We start from the raw sequence: 21868 nt of genomic DNA, 5'->3' as shown, positions 1-21868 counted from the left end.
ACAAATTATGACACATCCATAAAATGAAACTTTAGGCTGCCTGAATGATCATGTTTTTAAAAATATGTAATGCCTAAGAAAATGTTCGTAAGGTTTCCAACTGTAGATAATGGGGCTTTAAATATGTATATTCTTCCAGATTTCATAGAGTAAACATGTAGAACCTAAAAAAACTTTAAAAATAAATTTATTCATTAATGTATGGAATACACTCCACATTCTCAAATATCTCACTGCCCTTATTGTCACATATTATTTTCAGAGAAAAGTTAAAGCAAATTTATGAACCATAAATACTCTTGGGTTTGTCTGTTTTTGCTTCTTATGTAGTTTTCCCAAAATACAAAGCATTTTTTAAAAATTAATGTTAATTCCGTCAACAGTTATGATTCACTGTCTAATTAACTGAATAGCCATGTTTTGTTTTCATTAAACTTTTGCCTGTGGTTTGGTTCCTGATTTGGTAATTTGTTTGCCATAATAGAAAGTTTCATGTGGAAGATAATACAGATTTTGTTTTCTGTTAAGCTAATGTTTCTAAATAGAACTTACCATATTTTTCACTTAGGCTCTGTAAGTTCTACCTCAGAGGTTCATTCACCACCAAATGTAGGACTAAGGCGTAGTGGACAAATTGAAGGTGTACGGCAAATGCACAGCAATGCACCAAGAAGTGAAATAGCCACAGAGCGGGATCTGGTAGCTTGGAGTCGAAGGGTGGTGGTACCTGAGCTATCAGCCGGTGTAGCCAGGTAAGGGGAGTTGTGAAGTTTTATATACCATCGTTGTTTATGTTCATTTTTAAATTACAGCCTTCAAAGTACCTTTTCAAGTTTGTAATTTATTTTAAATTTATCTTAAGAGTATTTTAAATTAGTCATGACTCTGGAAGAAAATTAAGTTTCAGTCATGTCCTTTTCTGGAATAATTCATGTAAAAGATGTGGGGGGGATGTGTTAAGGTGAGTAGCATGTTTAAATCTTAGTTTGTCTTGTTTAACTGCATCTTAAAACACGTTTCATGAAGTTTGTTATAATTTTTTATAGATTTTACTAACCATACCATATTCAGATACTTGATAGTGAAAATACATGGCATTATTTGTTGGTAATACATTACATAAACATTTTTTATATATTAAAATGATTCTTTAATGATTATCTTTTATATTTGAATGTATACATTTATAAATTAAATATTGATATAATTCTATTCTCAAGGTCTGTGTTGTAAAGGAACTTTATATCCAGTTCCTTATGATTCATTGTGATTTAGTAATGCAAATATTCATGAATGTGGTCCATATGAATCCAACTAATACTGACCCTTGAACAACATGGGAATTGGGATGCTGACCCCCCGCACAATTGAAAATTTGCATATAATTTTTGACTACCCAAAAACTTAACTACTAATAGTCTCCTCTTGACTGGAAGCCTTGATAACAAACAGTCAGCTAACACATATTTGTATGTTATATGCTATATGTATTATATACTGTATTCTTACAGTAAAGTAAGCTTGAGAAAAGAAAAAAAAATCAGAAGGAAGAGAAAATGCATTTACAGTACTGTAGTATAAAAAATCCACATGTAAGTGGACCCAGATAGTTGTAACCCATTCAAGGGTCAGCTGTACATAGTATATAATAAGAAACATGAAGATCAAAATGTAAATTTGATTTTAGGATTTTTCTAGTTCTTAAACTCAAAAGATATAGTAATTGTATAATTAAAAAAAACACTTTTAACATCAGTGTTTATATAGTTTATGCTTTTTGATTGGACAGTACTTCAAATTTGTGTTAGGATTTAAGATTAATTATACAAATAAGGTATAAATTTGAACAACAACTTTATGTGATAACAAGTATACCCAGATGTCCTTAATAAAAAATTAACTCTTACAGTATATTTTTAGTTGGATTTTTGTCCATTTTTTATTTTTATTTTTTTTACGATTTTATTTATTTGACACAGAGAGACACAAGCAAGGGAGAGTGGGAGAGGGAGAAGCAGGCTCCTGGCAGAGCAGGGAGCCCGATGCGGGACTCAGTCCCAGGACCCTGGGATCATGACCTGAGCCAAAGCCACCCAGGTGCCCCTGTCCATTTTTTAATTTTAATGTTAAGGTTTGAAGGGGGTGCAGTAAGTAACACCCATCTTAATAGTTCTAAAGGAAGTGAACATACAAGAGAATGAGAGATGAAATTAGAATGGTACTTTTTGTTACTGATGTAACTGTGAAGGATGTGGCTTTCATCTGCATGAAAGTGTGTTCCTAGTCCTGAACCCCAAACACAGGTAGCACTGGATCACAGTATTTCTTCCCATGTGAGGCAATGGGGTTTGGGTCTTTAAAATGCAGGACAAAATGTATACATTGCAAATAAGGGCATACGACTGGGCCATACTAAGCTGGTTTTTCCTTCCAGAGCACACCAATTAATTAGTTCACTTCTTCCCCTGGAGAAGAATGAGCAAGGAGGTTAAGAGGCCAGGAGTGAGTTGCTAGTTGGTAATGAAGGTCCCTATACATGGAAGGAAATAGGAGGAGCGGGGAAGATTTGTTTCTCTCCATATGTTCTTTACCTTTTTATCCCTTTTTCATTGAGCTTAACCACTGAGCCAATGGTCAAGCAGGGCTATGACCATGACTTCAAAGGATATTTGACCTTCCTGGAGCTTTGCCCCCAATACTTAGTACTCTAACTTTGAGAATGTTCCTGGGCTATGCCCCCCTCATAGGTAGTTTACAGTTTGCCCTTAGAAAGCTCTTAAGTGGGTCAGACCTGTTACATTAATTAAAATTAAATCCAGTCACATTGATTGGATTCCAACAAAAGACTATTATCTGTAATATATAAAGAACTCTCAAAACTGAACAGTAGAGGTGCCTGGGTGGCTCAGTTAAGCATCTGCCTGCAGCTCAGGTCATGATCCCAGGGTCCTGGGATCAAGCACAGAATCGGGTTCCCTGCTCAACAGGGAGCCTGCTTCTCCTTCTCCCTCTTCCTGCTGCTCCCCCTGCTTGTGCTCTTTCTCTCTCTCTCTCTGTCAGATAAATAAAATCTTTTTTAAAAAAGAAAAAAACAAACAAACAACTCAACAGTAAATTTAAAAATCCAGTCAGAAAATGGGCAAAAGACACAGACATGTCATTAAAGAGGATATGCAGTGGGAAATAAGTACTTGAAAAGATACTCGACATCCTTAGCCATTATTGAAATACAAATTAAAACCACATGGAAATAATCTCTATAAACCTATCAGAATGGCCAAAATATAGTAACGTCCCCCAGTGCTAAGGAGGGTAGTGGAGAAGCTGCATCACTCATGCATTACTGGGGGAAATGTAAAATATTGTGGCCACTCTGGAAAACAGTTTGGCACTTTTTTAAAAACCTAAATGTATAACTACTATATTATTCAGTGATTGCACTCTTGGACATTTATCCCAAAGAAATAATAACTTATGTTCACACAAAAACCTGTACATAAGTGTATAGCAGCTTTATTTGTAATAGCCAATAATAGAAACAACCCAGATGTCCTTAATGAGTACATAGTTAAACAGATTAGCTGTATTGTATCCACACCGTGGAATATTACTCTGCAATAATACGGAACAACCAACCTATTGATAGAACAGATTGAATAAATCTTGAGGAAATTATGCTGAGTGAGAAACCAATCTCAAAGGTTTACATACCTTATGGACTATTCTTAAAATACCTATAAGAGGTAGAGAACAAATTAGTGATTGCTAGACCTTGTGGAGAGGAAGGGTTGAGGGGGAAGAGAGAAAGGTATGGGTATGATTATGAAAAGTAGTACACCATAAGGGATCTTTGTGGTGATGGAAATATTCTGTATCTTATCTGGGGTAATGGATACACAAACCTGCACATTGATAAACTTGAATAGAACTAAATTCACATACACACATGAGCAGAAGTAAAACTGGGTTCTGAATAGTACTGGTGCATTGTATCAATGTCAACATCAAGGTTGTGATATTGTACTATAGTTTTGCAGGATGCTACTATTAGGGGAAACTGGGTAAAGGAGACAAGGAATTTCTGTATTATTTCTCAAAACTATATGTGAATCTACAGTTAATAAAAGTTTAATTAAAGAATAAAAAATTATGGTGAAACAAATTAAATCAAGGCCATTCTTTTCACAAGATTTAAACTTACTCATTTTATATTCCATTGAGAATTATTACCAGCTGTGTTAGAGATTCTGCAATTAAGTGAAATGACATTAATATACTCTAGTAATAAAATATCAACATTGTAGTATTCTTTCAAGTTTGAATATTAACTCCCTTCCAACTGAAATCTCCAGGGAAAAATTAAAGTTCAAAGATTAAATACCCCTGCAGGTCAAAAACTTTAAAGTTGTAAGGAATTAAAGTAAAAAATAAAATTCTCTTGCCCTTGTAAGTTCAGATTCCATGAAATTAAAGTTCACAACGTTTCTCAACTTTTTCTGTTGCTCACTTTCAGCTCAGTGCCTGCAACGAGTTGAAGTTTTTTCAGTAGCTGAAGCCAGACCTGCTTTTCACTGGAGAGAATATAGTTCTTTCGGGGCTTTAGGAGTTACATTAATTCAACCTCAAGGTTCTCTTGTGCCTCTTTTAAGATTCTAGCTATCCATATGGCATAAGAGATTATCACAGCCCTACACTGACATAATTTAAAAAAATAAATCCAATTTCTAACCCTTAGAGCATTACCTTAGGAAGAACCATGTTCCCAGTACTGAATACTTGATTTGCCAGAGACCATAAACAGAAGCAGTAGTATCAAATTCAAATAGTCTGCCTTTCCAGTATTCCAGTCATTTAATGCCAAATGTCCAGAGTTAACAATCTATGCACTTAAACTCAGGAATCTTTTATCACATGCCTCCATTTGAAAAGAAAACATCAGGAGTAGCATTCCCTCTCTGACACTGAACATGCCTTTCAGAGTGAAATCAGTTGTAAAAAGTTTAGATTAACATGCATGGCTTTTAATTCTCTTTCAGTAGGCAGGAAGAATGGAGAACTGCAAAGGGAGAGGAAGAAATAAAAACTTATAGATCAGAAGAGAAAAGAAAACACCTTACTGTTCCAAAAGAAAATAAAATACCCTCTGTTGCAAAGGTAAATAGTAATTACTTTTATGTTTAATACTATGCTTCATAAGTATAGTGACTACTTTAAGGCTCTTGTAATTAAAAATGTTAACATTGTAAAAAGAATAATGAAATAAAGTTGATATAGTTAATTCTTGATTATCTCTTTAGGTTATCTGTTACCACTTTAATTTTTTTATTTTACTGCCTTCTAGTATACCTTTTCCCCAAATGCCAATTGTTAACATGCCCATTAAATTTAATAAATTATATCATAAGCCTAAGCAAGATTTTTTATTTTTTTAGCTCTGCCATTGGTTGTATACTCTAAAACAGTTTCTTGGTTTTGGGTTTTTTGGTCCTATTTTTTCTTTTTTTCTATTTTACAACTGTTACTATAGGTAAGTCAGCTATGCTACTATAAATAATAGTTCTTATTTTCTCCATTAAAAGAAGTAAGTTGTTTCTTTTAGTTTGCCTTGTTGGTTTCTCTGTCATCCTACTCTGGAGAAACTTTGGGATCCAATGGATTTCAGTTGGTTTATGCCCTAATCTGGGAAAGATGTGTATTTATCTCCTTGAGTGTCAAGGAATCACAATTATCCATTCTTCCATTCTTTTTCTTTCTCAAACCACCTTAGTTTGAAAGCTTCAGAATTGAGGTAAACAACGGATCATCTTTTCATTTACAAGTCACCGTCTAAGCACCTATCTAAACAAAAAATAACTGGTCTCTTGACCCTGCTTTGTTCTCCTTTCTCTTTCTATTTGAGTTCCTTAAACCTGTATATTAGTGTCCTTTTCTAGAACTCTATTTTTATTTTGTGACTCTTCTTTTTAAAGGACTCAAGTAGTCCTTTGCTATTTTATATTTTCCTTTATCAAGGGTATCATACCCTGGGATCAGTAGGACCCCACAAAGGTTCCCATTAGTATAATCTGAGGTAATCTTTCATTTTCTGGGGGGTTTTTTGTTGTTGCTGGTTGGTTGGTTGGGTTTTTTCCTTTGCTCAGAATCCAAGGATATGGGGATGTAAACTCATATAGTGATGGTGAGAGTTTGTTTTGCTACCACTTTTTGGATAGAATATGGTAATATCTATTAAAATCAAAAGATATGCTTGCTTTTAATCCAATAGTTGTACTTTTCTTCAAAGTTTTTTTTTTATAGAAAAGTACTGATGTGACTGTATATACATATATGTGTGTCTGTACACTCGATATTTATAGTTTCTCCGGTAGCAACAACTAGAATGACTTCAGTGTCCATTGATGGAAAAGAGGTAGGCTGTCATGGTATCTATTTACCCAACGAATATTATGCAGCTTTTTTTTTTTATGTTATGTTAATCACCATACATTACATCATTAGTTTTTGATGTATTGTTCCATGATTCATTGCTTGCGTATAACACCCAGTGCTCCATGCAGTACGTGCCCTCTTTAATACCTATTACCAGGCTAACCCATCCCCCCACACCCCTCCCCTCTAGAGCCCTCAGTTTCTCAGAGTCCACAGTCTCTCATGGTTTGTCTCCCCTTCTGATTTCCCCCCCTTCATTTTTCCCTTCCTGTTATCTTCTTCTGTTTTTTAAACATATAATGTATTTGTTTCAGAGGTACAGGTCTGTGATTCAACAGTCTTACACAATTCACAGTGCTCACCATAGCACATACCCTCCCCAATGTCTATCATCCAGCCACCCCATCCCTCCCACCCCCCACCACTCCAGCAACCCTTAGTTTGTTTCCTGAGATTAGGAATTCCTCACGTCAGTGAGGTCATATGATACATGTGTTTCTCTGATTGACTTATTTCGCTCAGCATAACACCCTCCAGTTCTATCCACGTCATTGCAAATGGGAAGATTTCATTCCTTTTGATGGCTGCATAATAGTCCATTGTATATATATACCACATCTTCTTTATCCATTCATCTGTTGATGGACATCTTGGCTCTTTCCATAGTTTGGCTGTTGTGGACATTGCTGCTATAAACATCGGGGTGCACGTACCCCTTTGGATCCCTACATTTGTATCTTTGGGGTAAATACCCAGTAGTGCAATTGCTGGGTCATAGGGTAGTTCTGTTTTCAACTTTTTGAGGAACCTCTGTTTTCCAGAGTGGCTGCACCAGCTTGCATTCCCACCAACAGTGTAGGAGGGTTCTCCTTTCTCCGCATCCTCGCCAACATCTGTCGTTCCCTCACTTGTTAATTTTAGCCATTCTGACTGGTGTGAGGTGGTATCTCACTGAGGTTTTGATTTGGATTTCCCTGATGCCGAGCGATGTTGAGCACTTTTTCATGTGTCTGTTGGGCCATTTGGATGTCTTCTTCGGAAAAATGTCTGTTCATGCAGCTTTTTAATGAAATGAGTTAGAACTCCATTGCCTTAGAGAAATGTTCATGATATATTTTTAAGTGAAAAAAACAAGTAGAATAGTAATTTTTATGACCTCATTTTTTGTTTTTCAAATTTTATGAAAATAAAGGTTTGAAAACAAACGGGTGTACAAATTATGAGACGGCCATCTTTCATCCCAGAGCTGCAGTATTTTTTCTTCTAATAATAAAAGATGCTCTGCATGTGGGAATTATAAATTAATACAAAAACTGTTTAGAAAACAGTTATAATGTAGTAATACAATTTTTAGCAGCAGGTTTGGTCCCAAATTTACAGTGGCTTAAATAAATGGATATAATATTTATCTCTGATGTAAAAGCCTCAGTCAGTTGGTCCAGACCCAGTATGATGATGTTGAGACCTGAAGCTCTTTCATTTTTCCAATTCTCTCGGGTGTGAATTTGAATTCCTGCCTCAAGATACCAGCTTTCTCATTCAAGGTTGAAGGATGGAGGACCAAGTCAAAAATGTGCAGAGGGTGCATATGCTCTATTGAAGAACATTCTTTGAAGTTGCTCTGCAACATTGTGCCAAATATCCCATTGACCAGAATTTTAGTCCTATGAAATTCTGACAAAGAAAATTTTTATGTATGGCAAAAAGAGAACAAGTGTTGGTTGAAAGCCAGCTTTCCCTTCCACTGTATTATTTATGAAAGCATTAAAAACATTAATGTTCTTCGACATGGAATTTATCCTCAAGAAATACGAAATTGAGGAGAAAGCTTTACAAAATGGAACAAATAGCAATTTTTAATTAATGCATTTGAATTGTAGGTAAATATATTTATGTTAAATGAAAGAAGCAGGTGTACATTACATTCTTCACATACTACTCAAAATTTATTATAGTTGAACAGTATTTCCTTTTTATACCTTTACGATTTCCCAAAATTTCTACAAAATTAGAAAGTCCTTCAGTGATCCTTCTAGAGAAAATCCAGGTGGAGTGAATCTTTTATCCTTGTATGTGAAAATGTCTTTTATCTTACTTGGCTATTACTAGCAGCTGTTTAGACAAGAGTAGGGCTGAAGTGAGGACAGGGTTCTAGTGATAAGACTGGTTCCACAACCACAGAAGGAAGCGGAGAGTGGAGGTGGATGGATTAACAGGGAATGGTTGAATTCAGATGTAGTATTATATAGGTCTTGAAGTGCACATCCAGAATCTTTTTTAGGAGTACAAAGCAAGACCTAGAGTTTTGCTCTTTTCTCTCTCCTTCTTAGTGCAATATCAGCACCCCAGTGCACTTGTGAAGCCAAACCATGATGGGAGGAACAAAACCACACTGTAGATGGATTTACATGACTTACACAGGGAAACTAATGGGATACACAGTACAGATATTTGAAATAGCATATTCTTAGAGCTAGGAGGGGATATTAGAAATGTAAGGAAAAGCAGTTCTGTAGATGATCCTATTAGATATATTGGGATGAAACACATCATTATTGAAATAGAGAACTAGAAGAGAATGTAAGACACTGAAAAATGAGTAAGCTGGAAATTCAAGTTGAAGAACTCCCCCAGAATGTACCAACAGGGGATGAAAGAAAGGAAAGAATAAGGAAGTATAAAAAGCAAACATATGTATTTATGTAATATATATGTATGTATATGTATATGTATATATATGTATGTATATATATATGTAGAGAGAGCACACAGGATTAGAAGTAGTAGTATAAGCAGTACTTAATGAGTCTTTGAAGAAGAGAAAATACAGAGGAAGGAAAGGGTTGAAAAAATAATGAACCAGAATTTTCCTAAAATTAACCTCTGGCTGGTGTGCCAAAGAGGATGAATAAGAAAAGACATCATGTCTCAAACAGGATAAATAAGGAAAAAATAATATAGAATTTAAAAATTTAAAACTTCAACTAAGCACATTATAATGAGATTTGAAAACAACACAACATGCTAAAAGTTTCTGGAGAGAAAAAGAAAATCACCTGCAAATGAACGTGAACTTGACTAATGTTACACTTCTTATTTGCTGTTAACAAAATGAATTCCATTGAGCACCCCAGAGCCAGAAGGAGAGAGATGAAGAAATCTTTAAGGAATCAGCACCTATTTTAAGAAAATTGGCTATAATCTCCATATAGTAACATTTGTGCCTATTTCTGGTTGGAATGGTACATGCTAGAAGCAAGTGCTAATGTGCATTGGTCCAAGGGATGGAAAGTCTACCTGTAAAGATGACAGTGCCAATGGAACCATGCTTCTTGTTCTGGACATCCTGCCACCAACTTATCCAACTGACAGACACTTACTTGTGCCTGCTCCTATATCATGTCCACAAAATTGGGTGGTATTGGTGCTGTCCCTGTGGGCCAAGTGGAGATGGGTATTCTCAAACCTGTGATGGTGGTCACCTTAGCTCCAGTCACCATTACAGTTGTAGTAAAGTCTGTTGAAATGTGTGCACCATGAAGCTTTGATTGAAGCTCTTCCTGGGGCTAATGTGGCTTTCATATCAAGAACATGTTTATAAAAGATGCTTGCCATGGCAGTATGACTGCTGACAGCAAAAATAACCCACCAATGGAAGCAGCTGGCTTCACAGCTCAGGTTATTATCCTGAGTCATCCAAGCCAAATCAGCGCTGGCTATACACCTGTGCTGAATTGTACAGTTTCACATCGCTTGCAGGTTTGCTGAGCCAAAGGAGAAGATTGATTGCTGTTCTGGGAGGAAGGTGAAAGATGGCCCTGAATTCTTGAAATCTGTTGATGCTGCCATAGTTGATATAGTTCCTGGCAGGCCCATGTATGTTGAGAGCTTCTCTGACTATCCTCCTCGGGGTCATTTGGCTCTTTGTGACATAAGACAGACAGTTACTATGGGTGTAAACAAAGCAGTGGACAAGAAGGCTGCTGGAGCTGGCAAGGTCACCAAGTCTGCCCGGAAAGCTAAATAAATATTTTCCATAATACCTGCCACCTTGTCTTAATCAGCGATAGAAGAGTGATCTCAGAACTGTTTGTCTTAATTCACCATTAAGTTTAATATTAAACTGTTTAGTAATAATGATGCATCATAAAAGCTTGAAGAAAAGAACCTTTCGTGGATCATTTGGTTTGTGCGAGTGTGCAGCAATTTTAAGGTAATTAGTTATTAAATCAGTACTTTTTAGGGGCGCCTGGGTCACTCAATCGGTTAGACGTCTGACTCTTACTTTTGCCTCAGGTCATGACTCAGGGTGATGAGATTGAGCTCCAAGTTGGGCTCTGCGCTCAGCGCAGTCTGCTTGAGATCGTCTTTCCCTCTCCCGCTGGTGCTCTCCCTCTAAAATAAATAAATAAATCCTTAAAATAATAAATAAATAAGTAAATCAATCAATCAGTACTTTATAATGGAAACAACTTGGCCAGAAATCTGTCACAGAATTTTGAGACCCATTAAAACAAACTTTAATGAGAAGGGGAAAAAAAAAAGTGAGGCTATAGTTATAGATCCAAAGTTATTTTCTGTCATTTTAAAGATTTTCTTATTGTATGATGTGTATTTATGATATATTGTATATATAAATCTGATGTCAGTCTTTTTTTGAGAGTAATCTTTATTCTTTTTATATATAGACACAAGTTTCTTTTTCAGGTGTGAATTCTTGTGTTTGTAGAGTTTGTTCATCTCTGTCACCACGTTGGACTTTTATCAGTTTTTTTGATGATTGTTTGTTAGTTGTGTTCTCATTTGCTATATTCATTCTATAGCAGAAGAAAGATAGCCAGCCAACTGGTGTCCTAGCCTCATAGTGGCAGGGTAGTTTTGTGACCACCATTTTGGTTTCCGTTTTGCCTCTGCCTATTACATACGCCTCACAGCTCATGGTCCTCTCATATCTGTTCTACAGGTTTAGTGTGGGTATAGGAGAATTTGTTAGTCTGTTATTACGAATCCTTTAGTCTGTATCACTTAATCAGAAAGAAAATTTTTTTTATAGTTTATTAAGCAAGTGAATTTCAACATACTTACCTGTGATTTAACTTAATGTAATGTTAAAATATTTGAATTGGTACCATGGTCCACTTATATGATTATCTTAAATATGAGTGGATTTTTTGTAATTAAAAAATATACAACTTCTAAAGTAAAAGCATGCTCTTTAATGCTACTTTAAATGAATTTAATTTACTTTTTCAGAATCATGCTCATGAGCATCTCCTGGATCTTGGAGAATCCAAACGGCAGCAGGCAAATCAACACAATTACCGTACAAGATCTGCTTTGGAGGAGACTCCTAGACCTTCAGAAGAAATAGAAAATGGCACTAGTTCTTCAGATGTAAGATCTCAGCACATTTATAAATTTATTTCCAGTTTAACTTTTTTTAAGTATGACTGTTGTTCTTTGTATTCATTGGTGTATTTATAGATGAAACTCAAAGGTGGTATTTCTAGGTCTTAAAATAATAGTGATAGCTTCCATTTACTGAAGACCTGTTTTGTATGTTCCAGGCATGGCACACATATTCATTATGTCAAATTCACAAAACAAATGCATATGAATTAATTATTCCAATTTTATGTGTGAGGAATCTGAGGTTCAAAGATGTTTAGATTACCTATGTACCTAACTATTAAATGGTCGTGCAGAAATTAAACCCAGGGTCCTGTTACTCTAAAGCCAAGCTTTTAAAATACTACCATGAGAGGCGCCTGGGTGGCTCAGTCGTTAAGCGGCTGCCTTCGGCTCAAGTCATGATCCCAGAGTCCTGGGATCGAGCCCCGCATTGGGCTCCCTGCTCCGTGGGAAGCCTGCTTCTCCCTCTCCCACTCCCCCTGCTTGTTTTTCCTCTCTCGCTGTGTGTCTCTCTCTCTCTCTCAAATAAATAAATAAAATCTTAAAAAAATAAAATAAAATAAAATAGTACCATGAAGCTCTAGTCTCTAACTATAATAACTAATTAATAGACATCTGATAATTTCGGTTAGTTTTTGATCTCTGTACCAGTTTATAACTTTTCAATTTATTTTAAATTTTCCTTATATATAATTATTTCCATAAATATCTTGTCCCTAAAATTACATATTCTTTCAACAAGGGAAATCAATTTGCAATCACAGCTTAAACTTATAAAATACTTAACAACATCTCCCTTCCCCTCCTGATCACCCCCTCTCCCAGTTAGGTCAAAGACTATGATCTTATTGACTGTTATACATTTATGAACAATGTTAGACATATATGGAAATTCTCTGAGTATATTTTCTGTAGACATGGCAATAAAACTCAGACTTGAGAGAATGCTAACCGCAACTGAAAAGTTGTTCTCCAGTGGCTTTAGGTCCTAGGATGGACAGGTCAAAATGATATGTCCAATCTGGTAAAAAGGACCAAATATACTAATAACATAAATCTGATACATGACAGTTTAGATATATGCATAAAACATAAAATATATGTGAGCTAGTTATTTGCCTCTATAAAATATTTCATTTTTGAAAGATTTAGTATGATTCTTTTAATAATATGTACCTGTAACTTTAAATAAGATTCAGCTTATTCGAACCTTATGTATTTCCAGGTACATTTGTTACATAAAAGGTTAACTAAATCCTTCATTTGTCTTCAAAACTAATTTGCTTATATTTTAACATCCTTTTAGAGCAATTAAATTTCTAGAGGAGTACATTGAGAACAGAATATCATCTTGAGCACATTATATTAATTAATGGAAAGAATCCTTTTTTTTTTTATTCAAATAGATTGTACTTCGGTATAGTACCTTTTAATTTTGTACTAAGAATACAGAAGTACATTTCTTTTCTCTCCATTTAAAGAAGTAATATGTATAGTAAGGATGGGAATAATCAGATCATTTGTTTACATTCTTTTTTTTAGTTATATTGAGCAGAGATTAAATTTTCTAACTAAAATTTACTGTTGGATTTTGATCTTTTTGTATTTGCTTAGTTTTCAAAACTTTTTGGAATAGCTGTGTAATACACATTCTTCATTATTAAAACATCAAAAAGAGAAAACTTTTCTCCCAAGATATGCTATTTTATTTAATTAATAAAGGAATACATCCTATTATCATTTTGAAAAATTCTTTGAATGTGCCCAGCAAGTAATAACACTGAACCATTCTTGTGGAGAGTAGTCTAAAATTTGGAGTAGCTTAGTTGCTCATTAATTGTGTTGTACAGGGTAAATTTCTTAACCTTTTTAAGCTTTAATTCTTTTGTTTAAATAACTGCTTCCTATCCCAGTAGTGTTTTGTCTAGATCAAATGGGATGATGTATACACATGCTTAGAATAGCTTCTGTAATATAGTAAAAGCTTAATTAATTTGATGTTATTTTTATTGGAGTGTAAAGTTTTATTTGAGCAAGGGAGAAATTGAATAAGGTATTGTGACACCGAAAAACAAATTTTTTTTAAAGATTTTATTTTTTTGACAGAGAGAGAGACAGCTAGAGAGGGAACACAAGCAGGGGGAGTGGGAGAGGGAGAAGCAGGCTCCCCGCTGAGCAGGGAGCCTGATGTGGGGCTCGATCCCAGGACCCTGGGATCATGACCTGAGCCGAAGGCAGATGCTTAACAACTAAGCCACCCAGGTGCCCAGTACGATTTTTATAAAGAAAATGGCTTCACTGGACTATCCTATGTTGAGCAAAGAATATTTACTAAAGAGAAACAGTCTTTGGGTAGTTTTTAATCCTCTACCACTTTTTAAAATAATATCAAAGTTGGAATACTCTTTCTTGTGTGTGTAATAAAGCTATTTTTAATAATAATGATGACAATAAGTAAAATGTAAACTCCTAATTTAAGCTTCTCAATATGTTAATCATCTGAGAGATTGCTCTGTATCCAATATTAATAGGTATTATTTCATTGGATACATTTTTCATTGGATACATTTAATAATTTGGATACATTTAATAATTTTGTATTAAAATATAAGATCTATGTTTTACAAATAATTAAAATCGGGTTTTAATTGTTGTAAATACCCTAATGTGATTGGTACTATTAGATATCACTGCTATTTTCTAATAATCCTAGAATGTTATTTTGTAAAATTAAACAAAATATGTGTGAAATATTTCTTAGGAAGGTGAAGTTGTTGCTGTCAGTGGTGGGACATCTGAAGAGGAAGAGCGAGCATGGCACAGTGATGGCAGTTCTAGGTAATTCAGTGAATTTCTGTTTCTCCACATGTAATACAAAATCTTTAGAAAGCTTAAAATTCTCAGCAACAAATTTCAGAATCTCTTTGGGTTTAAAGTTGGTTCTTCTTCAGAGATCTTTTTGTAGTTGTCCAAATTTTAGGACATTTTCTTTCTGACATGTTTTATCTGGTAAGAAAAAAATGTTGGTTATTGAAACTAGATCTACAAAATGCTTTTAGCCTCCTTAGTTGATATTTTATTGTCTGAATACTGTTATTTGTAGTACTGAACCACAAATGTATTACCGGTTTTGAGAAATACATGAGCATTAAATTATGAAAGCAATGAGATAGTGTAATTTGTTGAATGATAAATTATTTCTTCCAGCAATGAGAATAAGCTTTCTTCTTCCTGTTATTCTTACCCCATTTGACCATGGAAGTGAGGATTCCTTTATCTCCTATATATATACTAGCAATCCACATTGTTACAAGGCTGGTGATCTTTGCTGACCTTGGTAGCATTCCCAAGCCTTTGGGAATGGTGATTATATTTAGCCCCTTACACTTACTCCCACGAGCAGTAGCTCTTAAAATTGCCAAAGAAACCAAGAGGTAGAGGTTGTAATTCCTTATATCACTGTTAGAATCAAGGGCTTTCTTATTCCCACAACAGTGACTCCCAGCAATGATATGCACATACGCATAGTTGTGCTGGTAGTTTTTTTATATTTGAAACAGGGCAGTGAAAGAAAAACTCCTTTTTGTCTCAGTAATGGAAGTAGAGTATCTCAAACCATGAGACAACACAGAGGTTCTTGTAGGAAAGAGCATTAGTGGTTTCACCAGATGAGGGGCAATTGTAAAGAAGATGGGTTCTGCAGTTTGAAGTTAGATCTATGCTAGCATCAGAAGATTTTCTGTAAGTGCTGAGTACTCCAGAGAGTAGCAGCTGGGAGTATTTAGCAGGTGCCATTTATCGTGACCATGGCTGGAGTTAGTATAAATAAATGCTCATAAGTTGAGGACAGCTTATTCTTGGATAGCTGTTTGCTCTGTGGATGCATTCCCATGCATCCAGTGTAATGTCTAAAAATATTTCTTAAATTCTTTAAAATCATTTGCAAGTTAAAATGAAGTCATGAAATCATACTGGAAAGCACCTTAATTATTTGATTGTTACCTGTGATGATTATTCTTGGGGAGATATTCGTAGATACCTACTAAGGACATTCAGGACAGGGGTATGAGGTGGTGGTAGTAGAATAAAACTCCAGAAAAATCTGTCCTTTCAGTGTTTATCTTTATAGAGGAGTAAGGTCATACATCACTAATTATTGATTTTAACATAGTATAACTTAGATTTTTTTAAAGCATTTATATTTACATTTTAAAATTGTACAGAATCAAGTAATATTCTCATGTACTAAAATTAGAACAGAAGATAACATAACTGGATTATTTTGCAACAACATCAGTTCACTAAAACTAGGTCTTTTGAAAGTAACTGAAAAGAAAAGCAAACATGATTGGCAGTGATAAATAAAACACAAAGGCCTTTATTTTTCAGAATCGTGTCATTCTCTGAAGCATAAAATGTACCTAACGTATATGTAGATACTGAATAAAGTATTTATTTTGCAAGCAGTCTTCCTACTGGACCAGAACACTTCTGACAGTCCCCACCCCAACCCCATTTAATATCCAGCTATCATGAAGGCAGCAGTGCTCTACCACTGGCGTTCCCCTAGTCCAGAGCTCCCACCTCCTCTCAAAAAAGTAATCCCCATGTCTCTTCCTCAATATTGATATCTCTTGTAGTATTCCAGACTATCTTTGTACTGTTCCTGGAATTGAGGAAAGTGACCCTCTGCTCCTTATTTTTTTATGTCCCACGATATTTTGAACATATGCAGTGTTCAGAAATTAATATTTTTGTTAAAATATTACAAGGCACTTAAATTCATTGTTTCAATTAAAGCTGTATGCTTATTTATCTTAGAAAACTTCTTTGAGATATTTAAGTTAAGCCTACAGAATTTAAGAAACCGTTTAGAAGGTGATGAGTTGAAAAACGGAAATATTTTTAGTTTATTTTGTGCATATTCTTTATTGTGATCTCTCTTTACATTTTTATAAAACAAAGTCTTACAGTATATCTGGTATATATATTTTTTAAATCCCTTTTTGCCTTCTAGTGACTACTCTAGTGACTATTCTGACTGGACAGCAGATGCAGGAATTAATCTGCAGCCACCAAAGAAAATTCCTAAGCATAAAACCAAGAAAGCAGAAAGCAGTTCAGATGAAGAAGAAGAATCTGAAAAACAGAAGCAGAAACAGATTAAAAAAGAAAGGAAAAAAGTAAATGAAGAAAAAGATGGACAAATATCACCAAAGAAAAAGAAGCCCAAAGAAAGAAAACAAAAGGTTGATTTGTTTTAATATAAATTGTTTTCTGTGAAAACAAAAGCACTCCTTTTAAAAGTGCTGTTGATGAACATAAACAATGTTGAGGTGTACTAGCATACCAGTAGTATTTGAAAAAACTCAGAAGTACACAGTAGTAGAATATACTATAACAATTAATTTACTCAAGTTTTCGATGTTTAGCACGTGAAAGTATTTTACTTACAGAATTATCATATTCTAAATATTGAGCATTTAATCTTATAATTTGAGCAGGGTTTTTTTGGTAATCTGGTGGGATTTATTCATTTGTGTATATAAAAAACAACATTACAAAATATAGTATTACTCATCTTTTAATTGCTTTTACTTTTTAACCGTCCTTATTAATTGTTATTGCTGAAATAACCAGAAAGCAAAGAGTACATCACCTGGAATAATAATGGCAGAACTTGTCATAGTGGACACTAGACAATTACGAATCTAAAGTAGGACACTACTGTTAACAAGCTTTCATTAATTTACAGAGCATGTGAGCCATAATTAGATGGTCCTTAGGTCAGTAGTAGTATTGGTTTGATTACTTCATCTTTAGTCTGTGGATAATTTGAGACAGATCAGAGAATGTAAGAAATAAATGTTACGGAAATAAGATTTGTCACCTCTAATGGAAATGGGATTCTTTTAAAAAATGAGTTATTTCACTTTTATTCTAAAGTAAATGAAATATAAGGGACATGTTTTCTATTTCCTAAAAGACTATAAATGGAAAGAATATTTGGTTAAATAAACACAAGGAAGATTTTTTTTTAACCTCTTTCATTTTTAGAATTAAATATAAGTTGTCAAATGTAGAATTAAATGCTAGGGAGACTAAGAAGGTCAAGAAGGTCTTATCTCCAGAGAGCCTTGAAAAATTTAAGAATACATCTGCTTTAAGTGTTTATTTAATCTGCTTCCATTGAGCTCTTATTTGTTTCAGCTTTATAATTAGGAATTACTTTAATTTGGATTCCACAGCCTACTATTCTTGTTACCTCTTTTGCTTTTGTCTGGGAAAGATTTACCAAAGAGAGTATCACACATATGCTCACATTTTTCTCTCCTGTGTTGTCAGTGATGATAAAAGGAGGTTAACCCATTATTTATGTGGTACGCAGATGGGTTAAAGAAAAAGGATTTAGCCCTGTATCTGGCTAATTTTTTTTTTTCTTATCTCAAGACAGTTTTGATGAACTTTTGAGGTTTACAGTGTTTTAAGTCCCTGTGAGAACATAATTTTTTGGTCCCAAGAGTGCAGTTTACTTCACCTAATTTCTCTTGATTTGATACTTGTGCACAAACTAACACCTTGGGCTTCTTCATGCAGTGCCACATTTGGATCCACTGTTACTGTTTGGCATATTTTAATTTCACTATTTTGCTTGAAGTATTACAATAGGATTTGTGTGCCACTAAATTTATGTGGGACAAACTTTAAATATCATGAAGTGTAAGAATATTACAGACTATTCCCTTTAATTTGGTTTTCGTACACATGGTTTGGTGTTAGTCTACCAGTGGATTTAACAGTAGATAGAATTGTTCTCATTCCTTAGTTCCCTTGTCCCAAATAAACACAATATTTCCCTTATGCATAGAGTTGTACAGCTGGAAAGTAACTGAGAGATCACTAAGTAATTAATATTTACTGCATGTATGAAAAGATGAAGATATTTTCCATCTGACTAATTGTATTCAAATTAAGCAAAAAATAGTAGTAAGGCAGATAACAGAAAAATGCTTATTTAGGGTGCCTGGTGGCTCAGTTGGTTGGGCGACTGCCTTCAGCTCAGGTCATGATCCTGGAGTCCCGGGATCGAGTCCCGCATCGGGCTCCCTGCTCAGCGGGGAGTCTGCTTCTCCCTCTCCCGCTCCCCCCTCTCGTGCTCACTCTCTCTCTCAAATAAATAAAATCTTAAAAAAAAAAAAAAATGCTTATTTAAAAGTAGAATTCTCCTGGGGCACATAGGTGGTTCAGTCTGGTTAAGTATCCAACTCTTGATTTCAGCTCAGGTCATGATCTCAGGGTCATGAAATTGAGTCCCGAGTCAGTCTCTGGGCGGGCGTGGAGCCTGCTTAAGATCCACTCCCACCCCCACTTTCTCTCTCAAAAAAAAAAAATTCTCCAGAGATGCAGTAAAGTTATCTCAGATCTGTCTGATATATGTCCATTATGCTGTTAGGAACTCTGGAAACCAGATCAGTAAATTTATTATTGAGTGCTTATAGTTTATAAAGCAGTACAATGGATAAAAAGAACTGTAAGACATAGTGCTTACTCTCAAAACAATGTGTGACTAACAAGTTGCTTGAATCCCCCAAGATAAAAATAGAGTATCACATTATCTAATATGTTTAATTGCCAGATTAATTTTAAAGATGGTTGGTTATTCAGAAATCAAATAAGGACATCTTAGAGTTTCAGTTAAGACTTCCAGAATAAGTAAAATATGAGGTGGACCTAGAAGAATTTCCATGGATAGAAAGGAATCAATTACCTGTATCTCCAAAATTTAAAAAAAAATTCAAATTATGAGGCTGAAATTTTGAGGAATCTTCAATGCATTTTATCCTAAGTGGTTTTAAGTACCGTGTGATAGAACTCTACTTAAACCAAAAATTCTAGGTTTCCCAAGAATTATTGGGGAATAAGATATATCATCATACTGATTCTTGTTTGTGCCATACCATAGTCTTACAGTTATAAATATGATCATTCCTATTTAATACCTAATTTACCTGGTTTCATTTAAGAATTGTTAGCTATTTCGGTTGATAATAGATATTTTCCTTACAGGAAGAAATATTTGGTGCAATTAATAGCCCATATTGAGGCTGGAATTAACAATTTTCAGACTTTTCCTACCTTTTTTTATTAAGTCAGAGGAAACCTTTTTCAAACACACTTTAACTCAAAACCTCAATGTATGAAACTGAAAATCTGTGGCTCTAACTCTATCATGTAACAGTGGTGCTCAGTAACTGGATAAATTAACTTTTCAAATATCCCCTGACTTAATCTCTCAAAATAATACATACAAAATTTATTTTCTAAGTTTTCCCCTCTGCCCTTCTCCAGCCCTCCTCTTCTTAGGACACTGACAATTCTTTTAGTTGTTTACACCAAAACTGTGGTGTTATCCTTGTTTTTCTCTCATATTCTGCATCCAGTCCATTGGGATTTCTGTGGCTCTGTCTTCTAAATATATTCAGCACTTGAGTGTTTTTTTGCCACTTTTGCTGTCGCACTCCTGTGAGCCACCATAAGCTCTTGGTTGTATTACTGCAGTAGTCTTCCATCTATCTTCCTGCTTCCATTCTTTTCACCCTAGGTTCTGTTCACTAAAGTGTAGGAATCAGCAAACTTTGGCTGGGGCCCACTACCCTGCTGTTGTAGCCTAAGAGCAGCCATAGACAATACATAAATGAATGGATATGGCTGTGTTCCGAAAAATTTGATTTATAAAAGTAGAAGCAGCTGGACTTGAACAATGGGCCATAATTTGCTCTGATGCATCCAGAGTGATCCTTTTAAAAGTCAGATTCTATCACTCTTTTGACTAAAATTCTCCAGTAGACCTATCTCACGTATAGTAAATGTCAAACTCCTTTATCCCTCCCTTACTCTTCAAAGAGAGAGTGCTCCTGATATGTGTGAATGAGAAACAAGTTGTGTTTAGTAGGAAGAAGAGGAAAATGAATATTGAGTAACAGCTGTTAGCAGTACCTTCTGTAGTGTTCTCCGATATCCCATTATGACATTATTTCCTTTAGTGAACTTGTGTTAAGTCACAATAACTACCTTCTTTTTAAAAAAAAATACAAGAGAATAAAATTTAGAAGTCTTAATGTACAAACACTGAACTAAAACATTTTTAGTCAATTGCATGAAGTTTCTCTACTTACAAATAATATTAGGTTTCAGGGGCTCTTAGAAAGTCCATTTTTCCTAAATCTAAGGTAGTATCCAGACAATAATGGCCACTTGCGGGCAAAGTTAAAAAAGCTTCTTCTCAGAGATCTATTTTTATGTTTAGCCACAGAAGTTAAAATAAGGGACCTGGGGGCACCTGGCTGGCTCAGTCAGTAGAGCATGTGACTCTTGATCTCCGGGTTATGAGTTCAAGCCCCACATCAGGTTAGCGCTCACTAAAAAAAAAAAAAAAAAAAAAGGTAAGGGACCTGGCTTGATGACATTTTGTTTGAAAAAAAAAATCTTATAGAAATATTTTTTCTAGAAACTAATGAGCCAAGTGTGAAATGGCTACTTCAAAAAGGGAAGAAAATACTCCTGGGCTTTGTATAAGTATAATGCCCAGCCCACTGAAACAATTAGCCTTCTGCATTTTCCACTACTCAGCCCATATGAAAATATCTTATTTATATCTTACTAACACACCATGACCATGATTTTAAAAAAGGAAAAAGGAAAAACTTGAATATGTCTTGGTTTGTTACAAATACTGATAAAACTGATAGGATTTTGAGAGGGAGATTACACAGAGCTTATACTTTGGGGTTTATGGGAATATCTTGTTTACCTAGTCTTGTTCTGAATGTTGTCTTTAAGGTTTTGGTTTATCTAGTTCTTTTTTAATGCAGTGATTTGGAGAGATTGAATAACTATACTGCCACTGCTGCCATAAAAAAATAAGTTTTTTTAAATTTAAAAAAATTTTTAAAGATTTTATTTATTTATTTGAGAGAGAGGGAAAGGGAGATACAGTCTCCCCGCTGAGCAGGGAGCCCAATGCAGG

General features: G+C 34.8%; 1 protein-coding gene and 1 pseudogene across 4 annotated transcripts in view; both read left to right on the top strand.

The window, feature by feature from the left end:
* Positions 1–21868, top strand: part of PHIP (pleckstrin homology domain interacting protein) — a 135355-nt gene that overhangs the window by 76569 nt on the left and 36918 nt on the right. For 3 of the 4 annotated variants that reach the window (XM_045867130.3, XM_045867128.3, XM_054505441.2), the window contains 5 exons: positions 569–752; positions 5037–5154; positions 11683–11823; positions 14603–14679; positions 16859–17090. In XM_045867130.3, the coding sequence (XP_045723086.1) occupies positions 569–752; positions 5037–5154; positions 11683–11823; positions 14603–14679; positions 16859–17090 (752 nt within the window). The remainder of the gene's footprint in view (positions 1–568; positions 753–5036; positions 5155–11682; positions 11824–14602; positions 14680–16858; positions 17091–21868) is intronic. The other variant, XM_045867129.3, reaches the window with a different exon arrangement.
* LOC135365587 (elongation factor 1-alpha 1-like) lies at positions 6380–11675 on the top strand (annotated as a pseudogene).

Source organism: Mirounga angustirostris, unplaced genomic scaffold (assembly GCF_029215605.1).
Source record: "Mirounga angustirostris isolate CCGP_5_RB_7025 unplaced genomic scaffold, mMirAng1.0.hap1 SCAF_8, whole genome shotgun sequence".
NCBI lineage: Eukaryota > Metazoa > Chordata > Mammalia > Carnivora > Phocidae > Mirounga > Mirounga angustirostris.
This window is presented reverse-complemented; position numbering and strand designations above follow the sequence as displayed.